This window comes from Erythrolamprus reginae, chromosome 2 (genome assembly GCF_031021105.1).
Source record: "Erythrolamprus reginae isolate rEryReg1 chromosome 2, rEryReg1.hap1, whole genome shotgun sequence".
NCBI lineage: Eukaryota > Metazoa > Chordata > Lepidosauria > Squamata > Dipsadidae > Erythrolamprus > Erythrolamprus reginae.
This window is the reverse complement of record NC_091951.1, coordinates 19,500,769-19,523,108: the sequence shown is the minus strand read 5'-3', so window position 1 is coordinate 19,523,108 and position 22,340 is coordinate 19,500,769. Positions and strand designations below refer to the sequence as shown.

Here is a 22,340-nt window from a genome sequence, read left to right as displayed (position 1 = left end):
AATCAGCTCCCCCTGGAGATTCGCACTGCCTCCTTGCCTTCCATAAGAGTCTTAAGACTCACCTATGTCACCAGGCTTGGGGCAATTAGGTTTCAGCCCCCTGGCCAACAAAATGAGATATATGTTGTATGATGTATGATTGAACTGGTGTGATTGTTTTTAAATATTGGATTTTTAAATTTAATTAGATTTGCCATTGCATTGTATTGTTATATTATATGCTGTGAGCCACCCCGAATCCTCAGAGATGGGTGGCATACAAATCTAATTAATAAAATAAAGAAATTTTAAAAATGAAAACGCCAGGTGGGTTAACTAACAAAGTTTTTTGCTTTTAAAATTCTGGGATGTTTTCATTCTAGTTCCATCCCTTTCTGGACAATGAGTTCTATAATCTTTCCCAGAAGAAACTGTACTTGGACAAAAATGGAGAATTAACTACAGATATGGATGTTGAGTGCGTGGCAGTTTTTCCCAATGGGAGGTTGATCAAAATTAAACTGGGAAGCATTAAAAGACAGAGACTTATTATCGAACAAAAAGCTCTTTCGCGGCTTAAGTTATACAACAAGGTGGGTAAATATTACTGTGTTCTCCCCATAAAGATTAGGACCCATTTCAAGTGGGTTAACTCTAATCACCATGGTGTATGACCTTCATTGAGAATGTAAAAAAGGGAATATTTAACATTTTGTTAGATTGCTTGTGTGGATTTCACTACAACTCCACCAATGTGTCCTTCAGATTCCATGATAAAGAAACTTTAAAAAAAAGATTTAGCCATGTCCAGTATTAATGCTGAATGATGATTCTTTGGGGTGTAGTCTAGAAAGAGTGCAGAGAAGAGCGACAAAGAGGATTAGGGGATTGGAGGCTAAAACATTTGAAAAATGGTTGCTGTAACTGGGTGTATCTAGTTTAACAGAAAAAAAGGATTAGGAGAGACATGATAGCGGTGTTCCAAATTCCAATATCTCAGGGGTTGCCATAAAGAAGAGGAAGTCAAACTATTCTCCAAATCACCTGAGGATAGAACAAGGAGAGAAGCAACTTAGAACTAAGGAGAAATTTCCTGACAGTTACAACAATTAATCCATGGAACAAGTTGCCTCCAGGAGTTGTGAATGCTCCAACACTGAAAGTTTTCAAGAAGATGTTGGATAACCATTTGTATGAAGTAGTGTAGGGTTACCTACCAGAGCAGGGGATTAGACTAGAAGACCTCCAAGGTTTCTTTCAATTCTGTTACTCTATTTTATTCTTATTCAAGATCACCATACTATACCATAAATTGTCTTTTGCACTTTGTTGTGAGCCGCCCCGAGTCTGCGGAGAGGGGCGGCATACAAATCTAAATAAACATAAACAAACATAAACATAAACATACTTTAAAATCATAGATATATGAAGAATGGAGAAATTATTATGAGGAGTTACTGAAGAAGTTATGAGGAGGAACTGAAGTGGTTGTCACTTAAGGCTTAAATCTTTTCAATTCCATCCCTCCAGACTTTCTTAGGTGCAAAAATCATTTGTTTCAATGTTAGATGCCAAAAGCAAAAGTGAGGAACTAAATGCAATCTGTCAGCAATTATTTCTCTTCAATCCGCTTAGAATGAGAGACCGTGATTTACCCAAATGAAGCTGAGGGACTATCCTGCTAACATACATCTATTTCCCATTGATGATCACTTCTAACATTTTTCCCTTTTCCCTTGTTTTTCTGCTCAGCCTCTTCCTCAGTCCCAATGTGTGGAAAATTGTTGTCCTGGATTTGTCAAGCAAAAGCGAGAAGGAGAGCCTGCTTGCTGTTATGACTGTGTTCCTTGTCCGGAGGGCACCATCTCTACTCAGGAAGGTGGGGGACTCCAAAGATAACGATGGACTTTGTAGAAGTGGGTTCATCCAAAACATTGTCATGAAAGTGCACATTAAAAGACAGATTGAAGCTCAATTGTTGGGGTGGGGGGTTGTTTATCTTCAAACTGCATCTTTTTTTAAAATTAGATCTAGATGGAGGAATAGCAGAAATACTTGGAGGGAGTGCATGGGAATAAATAACTGGGTTTGGCAGATTGGGCAATTCTCTACTTCCAGAGAAAATGTCTCTTGTGCCTCCAGAAGTTGTGAATGCTCCAACACTGGGAGTTTTTAAGAAGATGTTGGACAACCGTTTGCCTGAAGTAGTGTAGGGTTTCCTGCCTAAGCAGGGGGTTGGATGAGAAACCTCCAAGGTCCCTTCATTGTTGTTGTATATTAAGAAGTGCCATATGGCAGGACCCCGGAAATGTGCCTAGAAAGATTAATCAATTCATTTTTTTTACCTCTAATAAGGTAAATTCCTATGTAGCTTCTGCAAGAAGGCACTCAGGTCAGGAATTCTTCCAATATCATAGACTATAAAAATATCTTAAAAAAAAAAAAAGAAAAAAAAAAAAGGAAAATGATATTTTTCTTACCTTCTTTCACTGGTGATTTTATGCAACACTTCTTGGAAAATGCTGCTGGTAACAGTTGTTGTCCCAAGAAAGTATTTCATGAAATGTAAGAGGACAGAATATAAAAGAAATATTGCTTTTTGATTTATTCAGATACAGAAAAATGCATCAAGTGTCCAGATGATAAATATCCAAATGAGGACAAAGTCCAATGTGTCCCCAAAAGGATAACCTTCCTTTCTCATGAAGAACATCTGGGAACCATCCTGGTCTCGTTTGCCCTGTTCATGTTCCTAGCCACAGGCCTTATTTTAATCATATTCATTAAATACAGAGAAACTCCCATTGTCAAAGCCAACAGCCGGGACCTCTCCTACATCCTCCTGGTCTCCCTCCTGCTTTGCTTCTTGTCTCCTTTTCTTTTCATTGGTCAACCAAGAAAAGCCACCTGCCTTCTCCGACAAACAGTGTTTAGCATCGTCTTCTCCGTTGCAATTTCTTCTCTCTTGGCCAAAACCATCACAGTGGTTCTGGCTTTCTTGGCTACAAAACCAGGAAACCAAGTCAAGAGATGGTTGGGGAAGAGTCTGCCCATCTCCATCATCCTTTCTTGTTCTGCTGCCCAAATTGTCATCTGCTCCATCTGGCTGGGAGTTTCTCCTCCATTCTCTCACTCTGACTTCCACTCTCAGCCTGGAGAGATCATCCTGCAGTGCAATGAAGGCTCTGTTGTCATGTTCTACATCACCCTCAGTTTTATGGGTTTCCTGGCTGCCATCTGCTTTACAGTGGCTTTTCTGGCCAGGAATCTGCCTGGGGCCTTCAATGAGGCCAAGCTGATCACCTTCAGCATGCTGGTCTTCTGCAGTGTATGGGTGAGTTTTGTGCCCACCTACCTAAGCACTAAAGGGAAATACATGGTGGCTGTTCAGGTCTTCTCCATCTTGGCCTCCAGTGCTGGATTGCTGGGCTGCATCTTCATCCCCAAGTGCTACATTATCATCCTGAGGCCAGAACTGAATACAAAGGAGCATCTTACGACCAGAAGAAAGGTTGAAATGTGAGATAGATAATTTCGGAATTTTGTATGGAAAGATTAAAAAACCATAGAATAAAATATACATTACTTCAGGATAAAAAAAGACAAGGAAGAATGGGTCTACTTATTTGGAGAATATATCATCAAGCAGCAACAGCAACATGGGCAAATTGACAAATAAAATAATATTAAAGGGCACAAACAAAAAATGGGGTGGCATAAATACCTTTGGAATGAAGAAAACAAAATTAATAATTACTTTAAAAAACATTATGTAAGAGGAGTCCTGATAGAAGATTGGATGGATATTAGGAAGAAATTTTACAATGAAATTCCAAATGGATATCTCCAATGGAGGCAGGGCCGCCATCAGGAATTTTGGGGCCCCATACAGCCTAAGTGTCTGCCCCCCCCCCGCCATTTTAAAACTACTTTAAGTTGCCGAGCCACTCCATCCCCCGGGGATCATTTCCCACTTTACACCAAGCGAGGCGGTCCCATAGGCCAGTGTTTCCCAACCTTGGCAACTTGAAGATATCTGGACTTCAACTCCCAGAATTCCCCAGCCAGCGAATTCTGGCTGGGAAATTCTGGGAGTTGAAGTCCAGATATCTTCAAGTTGTGAAGGTTGGGAAGCACTGCCATAGGCTATTTCAGGAACTGGGTTAAGCTGATTGTGTGGACTCATCCAGGAGAAAGAAAGAAGCGGGAGCGGCGAGGGAAAGAAAGAGCCTCCTGGCATCGGTCAGGCGGAGCATGGCTTATTTACGGCTCCTTGGCACTTCTCCCTTCTTGGAAGAGGCCTTGTTGACAAAACCATGTGCTTTCTAGCGTGGGGAGAGGGAAGGGGGATCCCACACCCGGCAGCCACAGGAGAGGAGCTGGAAAGGACAAGGGGAGAGAAAAAGCAGGGCACCAGCAGTTGGGCAGGTGTCTTGAGGGGGCACTCCCACCTGGAAGGAAGGGAAGAAAGGCGAGGGTGAGCCATGAAGGAAGGAAAGAGGAAGGAAGGAAGGAATGGTAAAAGGGGCGATCAAGAGAGGAATGGGTGAATGAATGGATGGAGGGTGGGAAGGAAGGAAAGAGGGAAGGGACAGGAACAGAGGAAGGGTGCAAAGGAAGCAAGGAAAGGTGTGAAAGGGGAGAGTAAGAGAGGAAGGAGTTAAAGAAGGGATTGAGGGAGAAAAGAAGGGAGGAAGGAGAAGGAAAGCAAGAAATGGAGGGAAGGAAGGAAAGAAAGAAAGAAAGAAAGAAAGAAAGGGGGAAGGGACAGGAACAGAGGAAGGAAGCAAGGAAACTTATGAAAGGGGAGAGTAAGAGAGGAAGGACTGAAGGAAGGGAGGGAGGGAAGAAGGTAGGAAGGAGAAAGAAAAGAAGAAATAGAGTAAGGGAAGGTAAAAGAGAGAAAGAAAAAGAGCAAGAAAGAGAAAGAAAGCAAGAGAATGAAAGAAATAAAAAGAGAGAGGGGGAATGAAAGAAATGGAAGGAAGGAAGGAAGGAGAGAAAGAGAAAGAAAGAAAGCAAGAGAAAGAAAGAAAGCAAGAGAAAGAAAGAAAGCAAGAGAAAGAAAAAAGAATGAAAGAGCAAGAGAGAAAGAAAGAAAAATAAATGAAAGAAAGAAGGAAAGAAAGAAGGAAAGAAAGAAAGAAAGAAAGAAAGAGAAAAGAAAGAAAGAGAATGAAAGAAAAATAAAAAGAGAGAGGGGGAATGAAAAAAATGGAAGGAGGGAAGGAAGGAGAGAAAGCAAGAGAAAGAAAGAAAGAGAAAGAAAAAAGAATGAAAGAGCAAGAGAAAAAGAGAGAAAGAGAGAGAAAGAATAAGAAATGAAAGAAAGAAAGAAAGAAAGAAAGAAGGAAAGAAAGAAAGAAAGAGAGAGAGAAAAGAAAGAAAGAGAATGAAAGAGAAATAAAAAGAGAGAGGGGGTATGAAAGAAATGGAAGGAGGAAAGGAAGGAGAGAAAGAAAGAAAGAAAGAAAGAAAGAGAAAAAAAGAATGAAAGAGGAAGAGTGAAAGAGAGAAAGACAAAAAGAAAAAGAAATGAAAGAAAGTAAGAAAGAAAGAAAGAGAAAAGAAAGAAAGAGAATGAAAGAGAAATAAAAAGAGAGAGGGGGAATGAAAGAAATGGAAGGAGGGAAGGAAGGAGAGAAGGAGAGAAAGAAAAAAAGAATGAAAGAGCAAGAGAGAAAGAGAGAAAGAAAGAAAAAGAAAGAAAGAAAGAAAGGCAACTCCAAAGAAAGGCTCACTGAGCGGATGCATGAAAAGAGGGACCGGGATCTCCACTTGCCTCCCCCTCGCGCCTCGCCCTTCCCGGCTGCCCCCGCGCGCTTACCTGCTCCCAGCTCCAGCAGCAGGAAGGCGAGTGAGTAAGCCTGTGCCTGCCCAAAAGAAGCCATTGGCTCCGGGTGGTGGGCAGTGACTCCTCCTTCTGCGGCTGCCATCGGGGCTCCCTGACTGTCTGCCGGCCTCCCTGCCTTCTTTCCTCGCGGGGGTGGGAAGAAGGTGCGGGCTGTAGTCGGAGAAGCTCCGCAGAGGCGAAGTTCGTCAAGGTGTCTTTGGTCCTTTTGCTCGCCTTGGCGCGCTTTTCCCCATCGCAATCGGGGTTGGAGAGTTTTTGGCGGGCGCTGCCCCCCCCATTTTTCAACTTGGCCGGGCCCCTGATGCCACTCTCAGTAGTACCAGCCTATCGACGGCCCTGAATGAAGGCCACTATCTAATCCAATGAATTAAACTTAGCTTTAAAAAAGTATATATAAACAATTGCTTGATAAGCAAAACAAATTAAAAACAAGGGGAAATTTGGGTTTAATTGGCATAAATGTGTTTAGAATAATCTATGGATTGAGTGAATGAGAATTGAATGTCTTTAACCTTTTAGGATGTCTTTTAACTGTTATTAATTGGATCAAATTGTTTTATTATGTATTCTATGTTTGTTGTGAGCCGCCCTGAGTCCACGGAGAGGGGCGGTATACAAGTCCAATAAATAAATAAATAAATAAATAAATAAATATTGATTGGTGGCCACATTTCCAGATACAAAATAAATATAAATCAGATTTGGCTCAATTTGGTTTTCAGTTAAAATTATCAAGTGCTAGAAAAAAGTTTAGTAGGCCCCGATGAGAAAATAATAAAAAAAGAGAAAATAATATCGAAATTGTATCACTGTATTTTAAATTATAAAATGGAAGATGAAAGAGTGAAGGGAGTTATGATAGCATAGATCCAGAATTTAGGCCATACAATCAATCTTGATAACTGGGAGAGGGTATGGAACTGGAACCTTAAATTAACAATGTCCACTGCAAATAAAGAAAATGTATATAAAATGTTTTACCATTGGCATCTCTCTCTGACAAGGCTGGCAAAAATTCCACCTGAATTAGCTCCCAAATGTTGGAAATGTAAAACAGAACTAGGAGCTATTACTACATGTGGTGGACTTGTCCACAAGCTAAGATTTATTGGAAAAGAATATGAAGATGATTAACAGAAATTACAGCGGTTAAGTTGGAGTCAAAACCAGAAATGTTTTTACTGCTACAGCACTGAAACTACTTTTGTCATGCTAATGGATGATGTCTGTAGGCCCGAGATAGGGGATATTCCTCTATCTTGGTGCTTCTTGACCTCTCAGTGGCTTTCAATGCCATCAACCATGGTATCCTTCTGTGTCGACTGGAAGGGCTGGGAGTGGGAGGCACCGTGTTGCGGTGGTTCTCCTCTTACCTCTCCGATCGGTCACAGTTGGTGTTGGTAAGGGGACGAAGGTCGACTCCTAGGCCCCTTTTTGGTGAAGTGCCTCAGGGGTCGTTTTCTCCCCCCTACTGTTTAATATCTCTATGAAACTGCTGGGTGAGATAATTCTTCAGCATAAGTATGCTGATGACACTGAACTGTACATCCCCACCCCATGTCAATTCAGTGAAGTGGGGTGTTGTGGTTAGCTCTGGCCCAGCTCCTGCCCCAAGGACTGTGGATGTGGGGGAGACATCCACATGCTGCTGGCCTGTTTTGCCCCCGGTGGAATCTGCTGATGAAGGCTCCTCTGACCAAGAAGACATGAGTGTCAGGGAGGAGGAGAGTGGGGCAGACAGCTCAGAAGGAGATCAATTATCTAGCTCCTCCTTGGATTCAGAACAAGAGTTAATGATACAGCCACACATGCAGAGAGCGATGCATAGGCAACAACAACTGAGAGATTATTATCAATGAGACCACCTGTGGTTGGGTGAGGCTGTGGTAATTAGTGAGGCTGCTATAAAGAGCAGCCTGTGGGTTTGGCCATTGTGGAGGATTATCTGATTGTTGTGTTTCGTGACTGCTTTACTGACTTTGACTTTTTGTGTGCTGATTTTCCCCCGCTTTGAAACTAAACCAGAGCAAAGTGTGTTTCACTTTGTGAAAGAAGAAGGGCTGTGAATTGCCTCACAGCTGCAAGCTAAGTATCACAGGACTGATAAGGGACTTGTACAAATTACCAGTTTGGTTGGAGACGAGTGCTCTTTGCTATACCAAAAGAGGGCTTAGTTTAAGTGAATTTTCATTATAAAGAACATTGTTTTGAATTTTCAAATGTGTGTTTGTCTGAAATTTGTACCTGTGAATTTTTGGGAGGAGTCTATCAAAGAGCCGCCCCGAGTCTGCGGAGAGGGGCGGCATACAAATCTAAATAATAAAAAATAAATAATAAATTAAAAAAACATGGTGGATGTGATGTGCTGGTGCCTGGAAGCTGTGAGGGTCTGAAGGAAATCAACAGACTCAAACTCAACTTGACAAGACTGAGTGGCTGTAGGTTTTGCCTCCCAAGGACTGTTGCACCTGTCCATCCATAACAATAGCATTTAGACTATAATTCGAGGGATTTTTTAAACCCCTCAGAGCAGGACCACAATCTAGGAGTCCTCCTAGATCCACAGCTGAGATTAGAACAACATCTCTCAGCTGTGGCTAGGGGAACCTTTGCACAGGTCTGCACCAGCTGTGGCCGTATTTGGATAGGGAGTCTCTTCTCACAGTCACTCATGCCCTTGTCTCTTCATGGCTCGACTACTGCAATGCGCTCTACATGGGGCTACCCTTAAAGAATGTTAGAAGACTACAATTAGTCCAGAACACAGCTTCACAAGCTGTTGTGGATGTGCCCAGGTACACCCACATAACACCAACATGCTGCAAGCTTCCCTGGCTACCAATCGGTCTCTGGATGCAATTTTAATGTTGATTATCACCTATAAAGCCCTACATGGCTTAGGACCAGATATTTTACGGGACCTTCTGCCTCACACTTCCCAGAGGGCTATCAGAACCCACAGAGTTGGCCTCCTTCAGGTCCCTTCGGCCAAACAGTGCCAAGTGGTGGGACTTTGGTAGAGGGCCTTCTCTGTGGTGACCCCAGCACTCTGGAATCAACTAGCCCCAGAGATCTGCACCACCCCTATCCTCCAGGCCTTCTGGAAAGCCTTAAAAACATGGCTTTGCCAGCAGGCCTGGAGCCATTGAGCTATCCTGCTCCGCCCCAGAAGGGATGATTGTTTTTTGCATGGGGATTTTAAACGTTATATATCATTTTTATTATTGTACGCCATCCAGAGTCCGTCAGGAATAGGGCGGCCTATAAATTTAATAAAACTTAAAGTTTATGTTTTTGCTGCTTCCTGTAGGGCACACTTGGTATTTTCCCACCCCTCCATCTATTCAGTTAGGGATACTGATGAAAGGTGTTCCCTAGGTTTGGGGGAAAACTCCGTGCTGCTAGTGATTTGAAAAGGAGTTAGACCAGTGCTGCTATGCACAGCATTATTGTAGGGAGCCCCCCTCCACACCCCACACAGGAGAGATGCCCCTTCCATTCACAGGACGCTTGATTAAAGGGATGGAGGGGCTCCTTGAACTTTGCAATTGAGAATAGCCAGGAAGGCTATCCCAGTGACCAGTTAGGTCTCACAGACTTGGCCTTCTCCAGATCCTGTTGACTAAACAATGTCGGCTGGCGGGACCCAGGGGAAGAGCCTTCTCTGTGGCAGCTCCGACCCTCTGGAACCAGCTCCCCCCAGAGATTAGGATTGCCCCCACCCTCCTTGCCTTTTGTAAACTTCTTAAGACCCCCCTCTGCCGTCAGGAGAGGAATGGTTTAAATACTGTAGTGATGTATTTGGCACATCAGGGGTCAGTGGGGAAGAAGGGTGGAGTTTCAACGTTGCCGATGAGAAAAATTGATGTTTTTCTTGCCACTCTCAAGTAAGCAAAAGTATTCTGTGTGATTAACAGTCAGGGCTGCTGTTTTTAGAGATCATGAATTTAGGAAAATAAATCTTGTTAAGTGGAGAAGGAGAAGGAATGTGAGAAATATGATCAAGGGAGATAACGGACCAACAGATAAGTGCGTGTATGAAATGTGTTTGAATTCCAGAAGAGCAGAGAAATAAATGGAGTTTCTTTATTCATGATACAATGCATTTAATAAGAGTTATTTGTAATTGCTAAATTTCTACCAGAAACCAGAACACCTGGTGGAGAGAGTTCTGCACAGAGAGAGAAGTGGAGAAAGGGGGGTGGGATCCATTTAGTCTTTTTTTAAGGAGCCCTGTGGAGAGTGTGGACTTCCTTTTGCCCTCCCCACCGATCAGGTGTGGAGTGGGGCTGCAGTGGGTGAGAAAAGAGGAGGTGCAGCCCCACAGCTTGTGAGGACTTGGGGGTCTCTGAGAAGGCTGAACAGGAAGTCCTTGGGCACCTTAACACCCACACCAGGGCTGGGCTGCTGCCTGGATGGTGGGGGGAGAGACTCAATGGGGTTGCGAAAATGGAGCTCCACCCCAGAGCACCCAATTTGCATCGAAAAATGTTGAAATAAAATGCAGGGCATCTTCTTTGGGCTGCCTCTGCATTCTTCCTGAAAGCATTTAAAAACCCCAAAGCTGGTAATTCTGCTAAGTGTCTAGGAAAACAGATTATGCAAGACTAATCTTATAGCATTCTTTGACAAAGTGTCAAAATTAGTGGACCATGGGAATGCTGTCAATGTGGTTTACCTGGACTTCCGTAAGGCTTTTGACTGAAGTAGACCATAACCAGGGTGGGCTCAGGGATGGGCTCCTAATGGAACGCCGTTCCACCAGCAAAAATGGAGTTGCGCACACAACTCCATCACCGCCATGCGTGCAACTCTATTTTGTTGTTTGTTTCTAGAGGGGTGTGGTTTATGGAGAATATGTGGGAGATTCGGGGAAAGCTGACCTAATAAAGACATACACTTGGAACATAAGTGGAAAAATAAGTGATTAATGAAAATGACCATCTAAAAGCTTGCCAATAATGTTGTATAAGAATGTTTTGTAATAAAAAGCTTTTTCTTTTATTATTCTTCTGGTCTCCTATTAATTTATCTCACAGGATGCAAAGGGAGCCTATGAGCCCAAGAAACAACTTTATTTCTACTTTCCTACTTTAATCATGAGATGTTGTTTTGTGTTTAGGTCTGGTTTCAGGATAATAATGTAGCACTTGGGGAAGAAGATGCAGACCAGCAGACCAGCACTGGAGACCAAGATAGAGAAGACCTGAACAGCCACCATGTATTTCCCCTTGGTGCTCAGATAGGTGGGTAGGAAGGAGACCCAGACACTGCAGAAGACCAGCATACTGAAGGTGATGAGTTTGGCTTCATTGAAGGCCCCAGGCAGGTTCCTGGCCAGGAAAGCCATCATGAAACAAATGGCAGCTAGAAAACCCATGTAGCTGAAAGCAATGTAAAACATGATAACAGAACCTTCATTACATTGAAGGATGATCTCTCCTGGCTGGGAGTGCAAGTCAGAATCAGGAAATGGGGGAGAAATTACCAGCCACATGATAGAGATGAAAATTTGACCAGCACAACCACAAAATATGATGCAATTGCTCAAGCTTTTCCCCAACCATCTTCTTACTTTATTCCCCGGTTTGGATGCCAGGAATGCCAGCACTACTGTGATTGTTTTTGCCATCACAGAAGACACAGCTACTGAGAAAACAATGCTGAACACTGTTTGTCGGAGAAGGCAGGTGGCTTTCCTTGGCTGTCCAATGAAGAAAAAGGAGGACAAGAAGCAAAGCAAGAGGGAGATGAGGAGGATGTAGGAGAGGTTGCAGTTGTTGGCTTTGACAATGGGGGTTTCTAGGTATTTAATGAATATAATTAAAATGATTCCTGTGGTTAGGAACAAGAGTAGGGCAAAGGAGACGAGGATGATACCCAAATGTTCTTCATAGGACAGGAAGGTTATTCTTTTTGGGATACATTGGACTCTGATCTTGGTTGGATATTGATCATCTAGACATTTGGTGCACTTTTCAGTATCTGAAAAAATAGAAAGTAACCTTTCTTTTATACTGTTTCTTCTGCATTTACTTTTACAAAGTACTTTCTTTGGATGGCAAGAAAGTCATAGTAAATGATCAATCTGTGTCTGCATACATATATAAAACATTTATTTCAACATTTTTTTCAGTATCTGAAAAAACAGAAATATTTTTAATCATCTCTTACATTTCATGAAATGTTGGAGTAACATTTTGCAGAAGCTAGCCAACCCAGATAGCCAAAGCAGCTAACCAGCCTGCCTTAGACCATAATATCAGGAATCTTTTTCTTGAAGATAATTGAAGACACATACTGCAGAGTTTCTTAGGAAAATATTTTCTTCTTTCATAGCAAAACTACACTAACTATTTACACTGTAGCTATCTCTCTAGCAGTTACTATACAAAGTACTCACAATTCTCTATCTACTATTCTCAGTTACAATTTATGTATTTATTTTATTTATTTATTTATTAGATTTGTATGCCGCCCCTTTCTGTAGACTCGGGGCGGCATACAAATATACAATATTCAGCTACAGCCTCCACAGGCCATACTAATTCACTCTATACCATACTAAGCCACAATACCTTCAAGCCAAGCCACAAACCACACCTATGCAAAGGTAATTATGTATATATACACACACCCCACCATATTTTCCCGAGTATAAGACGCACCAGAATATAAGACGCACCTTAGTTTGGGGGGAGGAAAATAGGGGAAATTATCTGCTCACCAGGTATTCATCTGGCTAGCATCCTTAATCTGGTTAGCTTCAGCATTTTATCCCCTGGTTAAGGGCTTTTTTTTATTCTGAGAGAGTAACAATGAAAGAGCTTGCAAGCCAGTAAAAGCTGGAAACATCATTAGCACCTGGAAAGAAACAGTCTGAGCAAGTAGAGCAATGGAAAAACCCTGCAAAGACTTAGGGCTTGGAAAACATTTTTCTTTGCAGAGAGTAACAGTGAAAGAGCTTGCAAGCGGGTAAGAGCTGGGAACATTGCTAGCATCTGGTTAGGGCTGGAAAGAAACATTTGGAGCAAGTAAAACAATGACCCCCCCCTACAAAGACAGAGTTTGGAATATATTCTTCACAGAGAGTAACAATGAAAGAGCTTGGGTACCTTAATAGCACCTGGTTAGGGCTCGAAAGAAATATCTGGAGCAAGTAAAGCAATGGAACCTCCCCCCCCCTACAAAGACAGGGTTTGGAATACATTCTTGGCAGAGAGTAACAATGAAACAGTTTGCAAGCCCGTAAGAGCTGGGAACATCGTTGGCACCTGGTTAGGGCTAGAAAGAAACTTACTCAGAGCAAGTTAGAGTAATGAAGAAACCCCTGCAAAGACTTAGGGCTTGGAAAACATTATTCACAGAGAGAAACAATGAAAGAGTCTGCAAGGTAAGACCTGGGATGATCATTAGCAGCTAACTAGGGCTGGGGGATGGAGCTACATTCAGAGTATAAGTCTGCAGAGAGGGGCGGCATACAAATCTAATAAATTATTATTATTATTATTATTACCCTAATTATGAGCCTATTTTAGGGAGGGAAAAGGTGCGTCTTATACACCAAAAATACAGTGCTTTTTTCAGCCAATATTCACTGTGACTAAGCAATTTTACATTGTTGAAGTCATTACAATTCTTCTCTCCCCAATTTGGAATATTGCGTCAGGTAGGCCCCAATCCTGGCATGAGTCAGACTAATTTCATTGATTTCTTTGACTATGTCACAAAGGTGTTGGATGAAGGTGGTGCCATGGATATTGCCTATCTGGACTTCAGCAAAGCCTTTGATATGGTTCCAAGAGCTGATAGATAAATTAGTGAAGATTGGACTTAATCCCTGGATAGTTCAGTGGATTTGCAGCTGGCTGAAGCATAGACATCAGAGAGTTATTGTTAATGGCAAGTATTCTGAGCAGACACAGGTTACAAGCGGTGTGCCACAAGGGTCTGTTCTGGGTCCTATTCTTTTTAATATGTTTGTGAGTGACATAGGGGAAGGTTTGGTAGGGAAGATTTGCCTATTTGCCGATGACTCTAAAGTGTGCAATAGGGCATCTGTAATATGGTAAATGATTTAGCTTTACTGGATAAATGGTCAAAGCAATGGAAACTGAAGTTTAATGTTTCCAAATGTAATATAATGCACTTGGAGAAAAGGAATCCTCAATCTGAATATTTTATTGGCAGTTCTGTGTTAGCAAAAACTTCAGAAGAGAAGGATTTAGGGGTAGCGATTTCAGACAGTCTCAAAATGGATGAGCAGTGCGGTCGGGCGGTAGGAAAAGCAAGTAGGATGCTTGGCTGCATAGCTAGAGGTATAACAAGCAGGAAGAGGGAGATTGTGATCCCCCTATATAGAGCGCTGGTGAGACCACATTTGGAATACTGTGTTCAGTTCTGGAGACCTCACCTACAAAAAGATACTGACAAAATTGAACGGGTCCAAAGACGGGCTACAAGAATGGTGGAAGGTCTTAAGCATAAAAGGTATCAGGAAAGACTTAATGAACTCAATCTGTATAGTCTGGAGGACAGAAGGAAAAGGGGTGACATGATCGAAACATTTATATATGTCAAAGGGTTAAATAAGGTTCAGGAGGGAAGTGTTTTTAATAGGAAAGTGAACACAAGAACAAGGGGACACAATCTGAAGTTAGTTGGGGGAAAGATCAAAAGCAACATGAGAAAATATTATTTTACTGAAAGAGTAGTAGTAGGGCTGGACGAGGAACAACGGCTGGAAGCTGACCAAGGAGAGATTGAACCTGGAAATAAGGAAGAATTTCCTGACGGTCAGAAGGATCAACCAGTGGAACAACCTACCAGTGGACGTTGTGAACTCCAATACTCTGGACATTTTTAAGAGGAAATTGGACTGCCATTTGACTAGGATGCTATAGGGTTCCTGCTTAGATAGGGTGTTGGACTTGATGACACGCATGGTCCCTTCCAACTCTAGCAATAAATAAAATAAATAAATTAAATAAAATCCTTGGAACAAACGTCCAGCAGACGTGGTTGGTAGATCCACAGTAACTGAATTTAAACATGCCTGGGATAAACATAGATCCATCCTAAGTTAAAATACAAAAATAGTATAAGGGCAGACTAGATGGATCATATGGTCTTTTTCTGCCATCAATCTTCTATGTTTCTATGTTCTATGAAATAGGAGAGGTAGGAAAGCCATAGTAAATGGTAAATAGCAGCCAGAATATCTTTACCTGGCTGAGCATTTTATCTGGCTGAGCATTTTAAAACAAACTTTGGGTATTATATCCCAGGAAAAAACTTCAATATATATAAAACTGTAAAAACACCCCCCCTCAAAAGGTCAAAAGTGAAATAACTGGTGTCATAACTAAATTTCATCAATGCAAATCATCACATTTTCATTCTGCATCAATTTGCCTTATCCCAAAGCCTGGAAGAAGAAGAACTATATCTCCAGGATTTCAAAAGGGCCTGTTGCAATTCAAGAATGGGAAGGAGTTCAATAATGGTGGTGTTTAGATAAAAAAGACAGATTGCAAGAAAAATATCTAAAACATCTGGAACATGTATATTATATCTGCTCTGGTCAGAAAGGAACATAACTCAAGGGAGGTGAGGTCCCATTGCAGTGAAGAGCTATCAAAAATGTTTACTACCACACTGTGGACATGGCAGAATGCCCTGCATTTCCTTTCAATATCCTTCAGTGCAAATTGGGTGCTCTGGGGTGGACCTCCATTTTCGCCACCCCACTGTGTTCCCCCCATCCGAGCAGTAGCCCACCCTGTCCCACTAATACCCTGGTCCTATGAAAAGTAGAGCTTTAAAGGTGAATTAAATTAAAGTTAGAAAGAAACTGGGAATCTGTGCAGCTCACACCATAAGGGTATAACATGATAAAATATCGGAAAACTCAACATGAGCATGTCGTTGCATTCTGGATAATTTCTAAATTCCAGATGATCTTCAAGAACAGACCTGGGCAAAGTGTGGCCTGGGGGCCAGATGCGGCCCACCCGCTGTCTGTGACCAGCCCACGGAGGCTGGAAGGAAGGAAGGAAGGAGAAATGGAGGAAGGAAGGAAGGAGAAATGGAGGGAGGAAGGAAGGAGAAATGGAGGAAAGAAAGAAGGAGAAATTCTCTTTCCGTGCCCTTTTGCAAAATTCCAATAAATGCTCATTTTCTAATTGTTCATTGGTTTCATTGGCCTTTCAAAGAAATTTAAAGCAAATCCCCCACCCCACCTCTCAGGGGGGAAAAAGGGAGCTGGAGGAAGAAGAGGAATCCAAAGCTACTTTCAGGCAAAGCCTCCACTGTGCTTTCTCAACTGACAATGTAGGTCAGTTGAAGAGAGGCACCTGAAAGGAATATTTTGAAAGAGAAGTAAAGAATTGCCCAAAAGCAGAAATAGAAGACAGAGAAAATCAGAGGGACAGAAGCTTCTCTCCATATAAAGTAATACCTCATCTTACGAACTTAATTGGTTCCAGGACGAGGTTCGTAAGGTGAAAAGTTCGTAAGATGAAACAATGTTTCCCATAGGAATCAATGGAAAAGCCAATAATGCGTGCAAGCCGATTAGGAAAATCCAAAACATTAAGGTTTTTTTAAAAAAAGCTGCCGGCAGACGAAGCTGAGGCGAACGGAGTGGGGGGAGGGAAACCCATGGAGATCCAGAGGGGAGAATGGGGCAGGACAGAGTGGAGAAAAACGGGAGGAATCCATGGAGATCCAGAGGGGAGATTGGCGCAGGACAGAGTGGAGAAAAATGGAGGAAACCCATGGAGATCCAGAGGGGAGAATGGGGCAGGACAGGGTGGAGGAAAACGGAGGAAACCCATGGAGATCCAGAGGGGAGAATGGGGCAGGACAGGGTGGAGAAAAACGGAGGAAACCCATGGAGATCCAGAGGGGAGAATGGGGCAGGACAGAGTGGAGAAAAACGGGAGGAATCCATGGAGATCCAGAGGGGAGATTGGTGCAGGACAGAGTGGAGAAAAATGGAGGAAACCCATGGAGATCCAGAGGGGAGAATGGGGCAGGACAGGGTGGAGGAAAACGGAGGAAACCCATGGAGATCCAGAGGGGAGAATGGGGCAGGACAGAGTGGAGAAAAACGGGAGGAATCCATGGAGATCCAGAGGGGAGAATGGGGCAGGACAGGGTGGAGAAAAACGGAGGAAACCCATGGAGATCCAGAGGGGAGAATGGGGCAGGACAGGGTGGAGAAAAATGGAGGAAACCCATGGAGATCCAGAGGGGAGAATGGGGCAGGACAGGGTGGAGAAAAACGGGGGAAACCCATGGAGATCCAGAGGGGAGAATGGGGCAGGACAGGGTGGAGAAAAATGGAGGAAACCCATGGAGATCCAGAGGGGAGAATGGGGCAGGACAGGGTGGAGAAAAATGCAGGAAACCCATGGAGATCCAGAGGGGAGAATGGGGCAGGACAGGGTGGAGAAAAATGGAGGAAACCCATGGAGATCCAGAGGGGAGAATGGGGCAGGACAGAATGGAGAAAAATGGAGGAAACCCATGGAGATCCAGAGGGGAGAATGGGGCAGGACAGAGTGGAGAAAAACGGAGGAAACCCATTGAGATCCAGAGAGGAGAATGGGGCAGGAAAGGGTGGGAAAAAATGGGAGGAACTCAAGTCTGGAGGTGGGGCATCCCAGCGGCCGGCGGCAGGTTCGTAAGGTGAAAAAAGTTCGTAAGAAGAGGCAAAAAAATTCCGAACCCTGGGTTCGTATCTTGAAAAGTTTGTATGACGAGGGGTTCATATCATGAGGTACCACTGTACAGTGATACCTTGTCTTACAAACTTAATTGGTTCCAGGACAAGGTTCTTAAGGTGCAAAGTTTGTAAGACGAAACAATGTTTCCCATAGGAATCAATGGAAAAGCGATTAATGCATGCAAGCCCAAAATTCACCCCTTTTGCCAGCCGAAGCGCCCGTTTTTGCATTGCTGGGATTCCCCTGAGGCTCCCCTCCATGGAAAACCCCACCTCCGGACTTCTGTGTTTTTGCAATGCTGCAGGGGAATCCCAGCATCGCAAAAACGAGCACTTTGCTGGCAATGGAAGTTTGGAGGTGGGGTTTCCCAGCGAAGGGAGCATCAGAGAAATCGCAGCATCACAAAAACACTGAAGTCCTCGAAACCCCACCTCCGGACCTCTGTGTTTTTGCGATGCTGCAATTTTACTGAGGCTCCCCTCGCTGGGAAACTCCACTCCGAGACTTCCATTGCCAGCGAAGTGCCTGTTTTTGTGCTGCTGGGATTCTCCTGCTGGGATTCCCTGCAGCATCACAAAAACACGGAAGTCCGGATTTGGGGTTTCCCATGGAGGGGAGCCTCAGAGGAATCCCAGCAGTGCAACGGAAGTCCAAAGGTGGGGCATCCCAGTGGCGGCGGTGGGTTTGTAAGATGAAAATAGTTTGTAAGAAGAGGCAAAAAAATCTTAAACCCTGGGTTTGTATCTCGAAAAGTTTGTATGACGAGGCGTTTGTAAGACGAGGTATTACTGTAATATATTATAATATAATATAATATAATATAATATAATATAATATAATATAATATAATATAATATTATATTATATTATATTATATTATATTATATTATATTATATTATATTATATTATATTATATTATATTATATTATATTATATTATATTATATATAACATAACATAACATAACATAACATAACATAACATAACATAACATAATATAACATAACATAACATAATATATATTTATAATTTATAATTATAATATAATTAACTCAGTTCTACCCAATAATATACAGTATTGGGTAAAACTGAGTTAATTATATTAATCCGGCCCTCTAAAACCATCCCAATTTCTCATGCGGCCCCATGGCAAAATTAATTGCCCACCCCTGTTCAAGAACAACCTCATGTAGAATACATTGAGAGTTTATGCACCACAGACAAGTTCCCTGTGTGTTCAATCACACTTGGCCAATAAAATATTGTATTCTATTATTTGGCCTATAATGTAAAACAATGGCTTGGGTGACCAAAATCCATCCGTAGGACAAGAAGCAATGGGTGGAAAGTAATCAAGGAGAGAAGCTAAGAAGAAATTTCCTGACAGTTAGAACAATTAATTAGTGGAACGGCTTGCCTCCAGAAGTTGGAGAATGCTCCAATGCTGGAAGTTTTTATGAAGAGATTGCATAAACATTTGTCTGAAGTGATGTAGCATTTCCTGCTTAAGCAGGGTATTGGACTAGAAGACCTTCAAGATGTTCTGTCTAAGCAAGGAAAACCCAGAAAATAAATTCACACACACACACACACAGTCGGAAAGGTATAAGATGTCAATATAATGGTCAAAAATGTTGATAGCATAAAATGGTTAAAGGTAAAAAGAACGTTATCAAAAACTTATGGACAGCAGTGCATGGCTAATGACCTTCTCAGGCCGGAATCCAAGAACTCATTAAAAGTCTCTTTGAAGGTTTATTAATCACTCAAACTCACAGCATCTTGTCAGAAGTCCTGGAGGAGCAGATTGTAGATATTTGAAGCTGTCTTTTAGCAGAAATGATCTCTAAAATCACGGAGTCCACACCCTTTCATTATTTGAATGTTGTCATTCACACTAATTCATTGTGAGACCTCCCCTTATATAGCCACAAGGCATGGCCAAGTGTTCTATAGATCTATTCAAATCCAAACCTCTTTCTCCTCAAAAATCCTGTCTGTTCATAGTCCTGCATATCCTTGCGTCTATAAGGGGCTCTTTGTCATCTCCTGAGTCATTCAAGAACACCTCTGGAGGTGCCACAGTCTCTAGTTGGCTTTCAGCCTCTAACTCCACATCATTTCCACTCTCAGACTCGAGTGCCAAGTACACTGAAACACACTCGTCTCTTGATCCTCAAAATCCATGATCAGCTGAGCAGGATGTGGACGGGCCACAACACAGAGCCCCTTCCAACTCTGTTATTCTGTTCTGTTATTCCATTGATCTGCTACCATTCCTCAAATATAAAAAAAGTCAAATGTTCCTAGGAAAAGAAAGATGAGGGACATTTCCAAAGTGACAAGTAAAAATGATTTCCTCTGGCAAAAGTAATCTTGCCCAATTCACCATGCCCTTGTACCACTTCTTATCTCATATTTCAAGATCTTCTTCTTATACTTGAAATTATGGAAGAAATTGGACATGTTGAGAATAAAAAACAACAAAATAGTCAAGCATATGTGTGTTATTAACTTTATGCACATTGATCAAAATGATCTGCATGAATCTAATACTCTTTCCATCAGTATTGCCCACCTTTCTGAGTGGAGATGGTCCCATCTGGACAAGGAATGCAGTCATAGCAGCAAACTGGTTCTTCTTCCCGAGCTTGTTTGACAAATCCAGGATGACAATTTTCCACACATTTAGACTGGGGCAGAGACTAAACAGAATAGCAAGGAATGACAAAGAAAATATATTTATTTATTTATTTATTTAGAGGGGCAACATACAATATTGTATTTTTCGTACTATAAGACGCACTGGTGTGTAAGACACACCAAGATTCCAAAGAGGTAAGTAAGAAAAAAAAGTTTTTGTTATCCCCGGCCCCCAAGAGTACTCCGCAAGTCTCCCAAACTCACTGCATGCCCCATTTTTTGCAAAAATGGGTGCATTTCTCCCCCATTTCTGTGAAAAACAGGGCACACAAAAGATTTCGGAAGCCTGCGGACCAATATTCCCTCTAATTTTTTTTCGGGGTGGGCGGAAAAGTATAGTGTCTGAGCGGCAGTCCCCTTGGGACTGGGCAGCATAGAAGTATAAATGAATAAATAAATACATAAATAAATAAATAAATAAATAAATATAAATAATAAATCCCTTCTTTTTTATTAAAAGAAATTAATAATAAAACAAAACAAAAGTCTATTACTATTAAAACTAAAACAACCAGCAAATCCAAAAACATAACTATTAATAAAAACAGGTGAAGGCTGGTTTTTTTCCCCTCTGTTATTATTTAAGTGCTTTTACCGTATGCTTTAAATCAAGAGTCACTTCTCTCTCTGTTTCTCTCTCTTTCCTGTCATTCTCTGCCTCAATCATTTTCTCATTTCTCTTTTTTCTCCCCTTTTTTCTATCATTTCTCACTCTCTCTCTTCCTTCCAATCCTCTCTCTCTCTTACTTTCTTCCTCTCTCTCACGCTCTCTCACTTTCTTCCTTCCTCTCTCATAGAAACATAGAAACATAGAAACATAGAAGTCTGACGGCAGAAAAAGACCTCATGGTCCATCTAGTCTGCCCTTATACTATTTTCTGTATTTTATCTTAGGATGGATATATGTTTATCCCAGGCATGTTTAAATTCAGTTACTGTGGATTTATCTACCACGTCTGCTGGAAGTTTGTTCCAAGGATCTACTACTCTTTCAGTAAAATAATATTTTCTCATGTTGCTTTTGATCTTTCCCCCAACTAACTTCAGATTGTGTCCCCTTGTTCTTGTGTTCACTTTCCTATTAAAAACACTTCCCTCCTGAACCTTATTTAACCCTTTAATATATTTAAATGTTTCGATCATGTCCCCCCTTTTCCTTCTGTCCTCCAGACTATACAGATTGAGTTCATTAAGTCTTTCCTGATACGTTTTATGCTTAAGACCTTCCACCATTCTTGTAGCCCGTCTTTGGACCGGTTCAATTTTGTCAATATCTTTTTGTAGGTGAGGTCTCCAGAACTGAACACAGTATTCCAAATGTGGTCTCACCAGCGCTCTATATAGGGGGATCACAATCTCCCTCTTCCTGCTTGTTATACCTCTAGCTATGCAGCCAAGCATCCTACTTGCTTTCCCTACCGCCTGACTGCACTGCTCACCCATTCTGAGACTGTCAGAAATCACTACCCCTAAATCCTTTTCTTCTGAAGTATTTGCTAACACAGAACTGCCAATACAATACTCAGATTGAGGATTCCTTTTCCCCAAGTGCATTATTTTACATTTGGAAACATTAAACTGCAGTTTCCATTGCTTTGACCATTCATCTAGTAAAGCTAAATCATTTACCATATTACAGACGCCTCCAGGAATATCAACCCTATTGCACACTTTAGAGTCATCGGCAAATAGGCAAACCTTCCCTACCAAACCTTCCCCTATGTCACTCACAAACATATTAAAAAGAATAGGACCCAGAACAGACCCTTGTGGCACACCGCTTGTAACCTGACTCTGCTCAGAATACTCGCCGTTAACAATAACTCTCTGATGTCTACGCTTCAGCCAGCTACAAATCCATTGAACAATCCAGGGATTAAGTCCAATCTTCACTAATTTATCTATCAGCTCTTTATGTGGCACTGTATCAAAGGCTTTGCTGAAGTCCAGGTAGGCAATATCCACGGCACCACCTTGATCCAACACCTTCGTGACATAGTCAAAGAAATCAATGAGATTAGTCTGACATGATTTGCCTTCAGTAAAGCCATGCTGATTTGGGTCCAATAAGT

General features: G+C 42.1%; 1 protein-coding gene across 1 annotated transcript in view; it reads right to left on the bottom strand.

Annotated features, from left to right (window-relative positions):
- Nucleotides 1–10,913: 10,913 nt before the first annotated feature.
- LOC139163210 (vomeronasal type-2 receptor 26-like) overlaps nucleotides 10,914–22,340 on the bottom strand; it is a 64,698-nt gene continuing 53,271 nt past the window's right edge. The window contains exon 11 of the mRNA XM_070744171.1: nucleotides 10,914–11,217. Coding sequence (XP_070600272.1) covers nucleotides 10,914–11,217 — 304 coding nt within the window. The remainder of the gene's footprint in view (nucleotides 11,218–22,340) is intronic.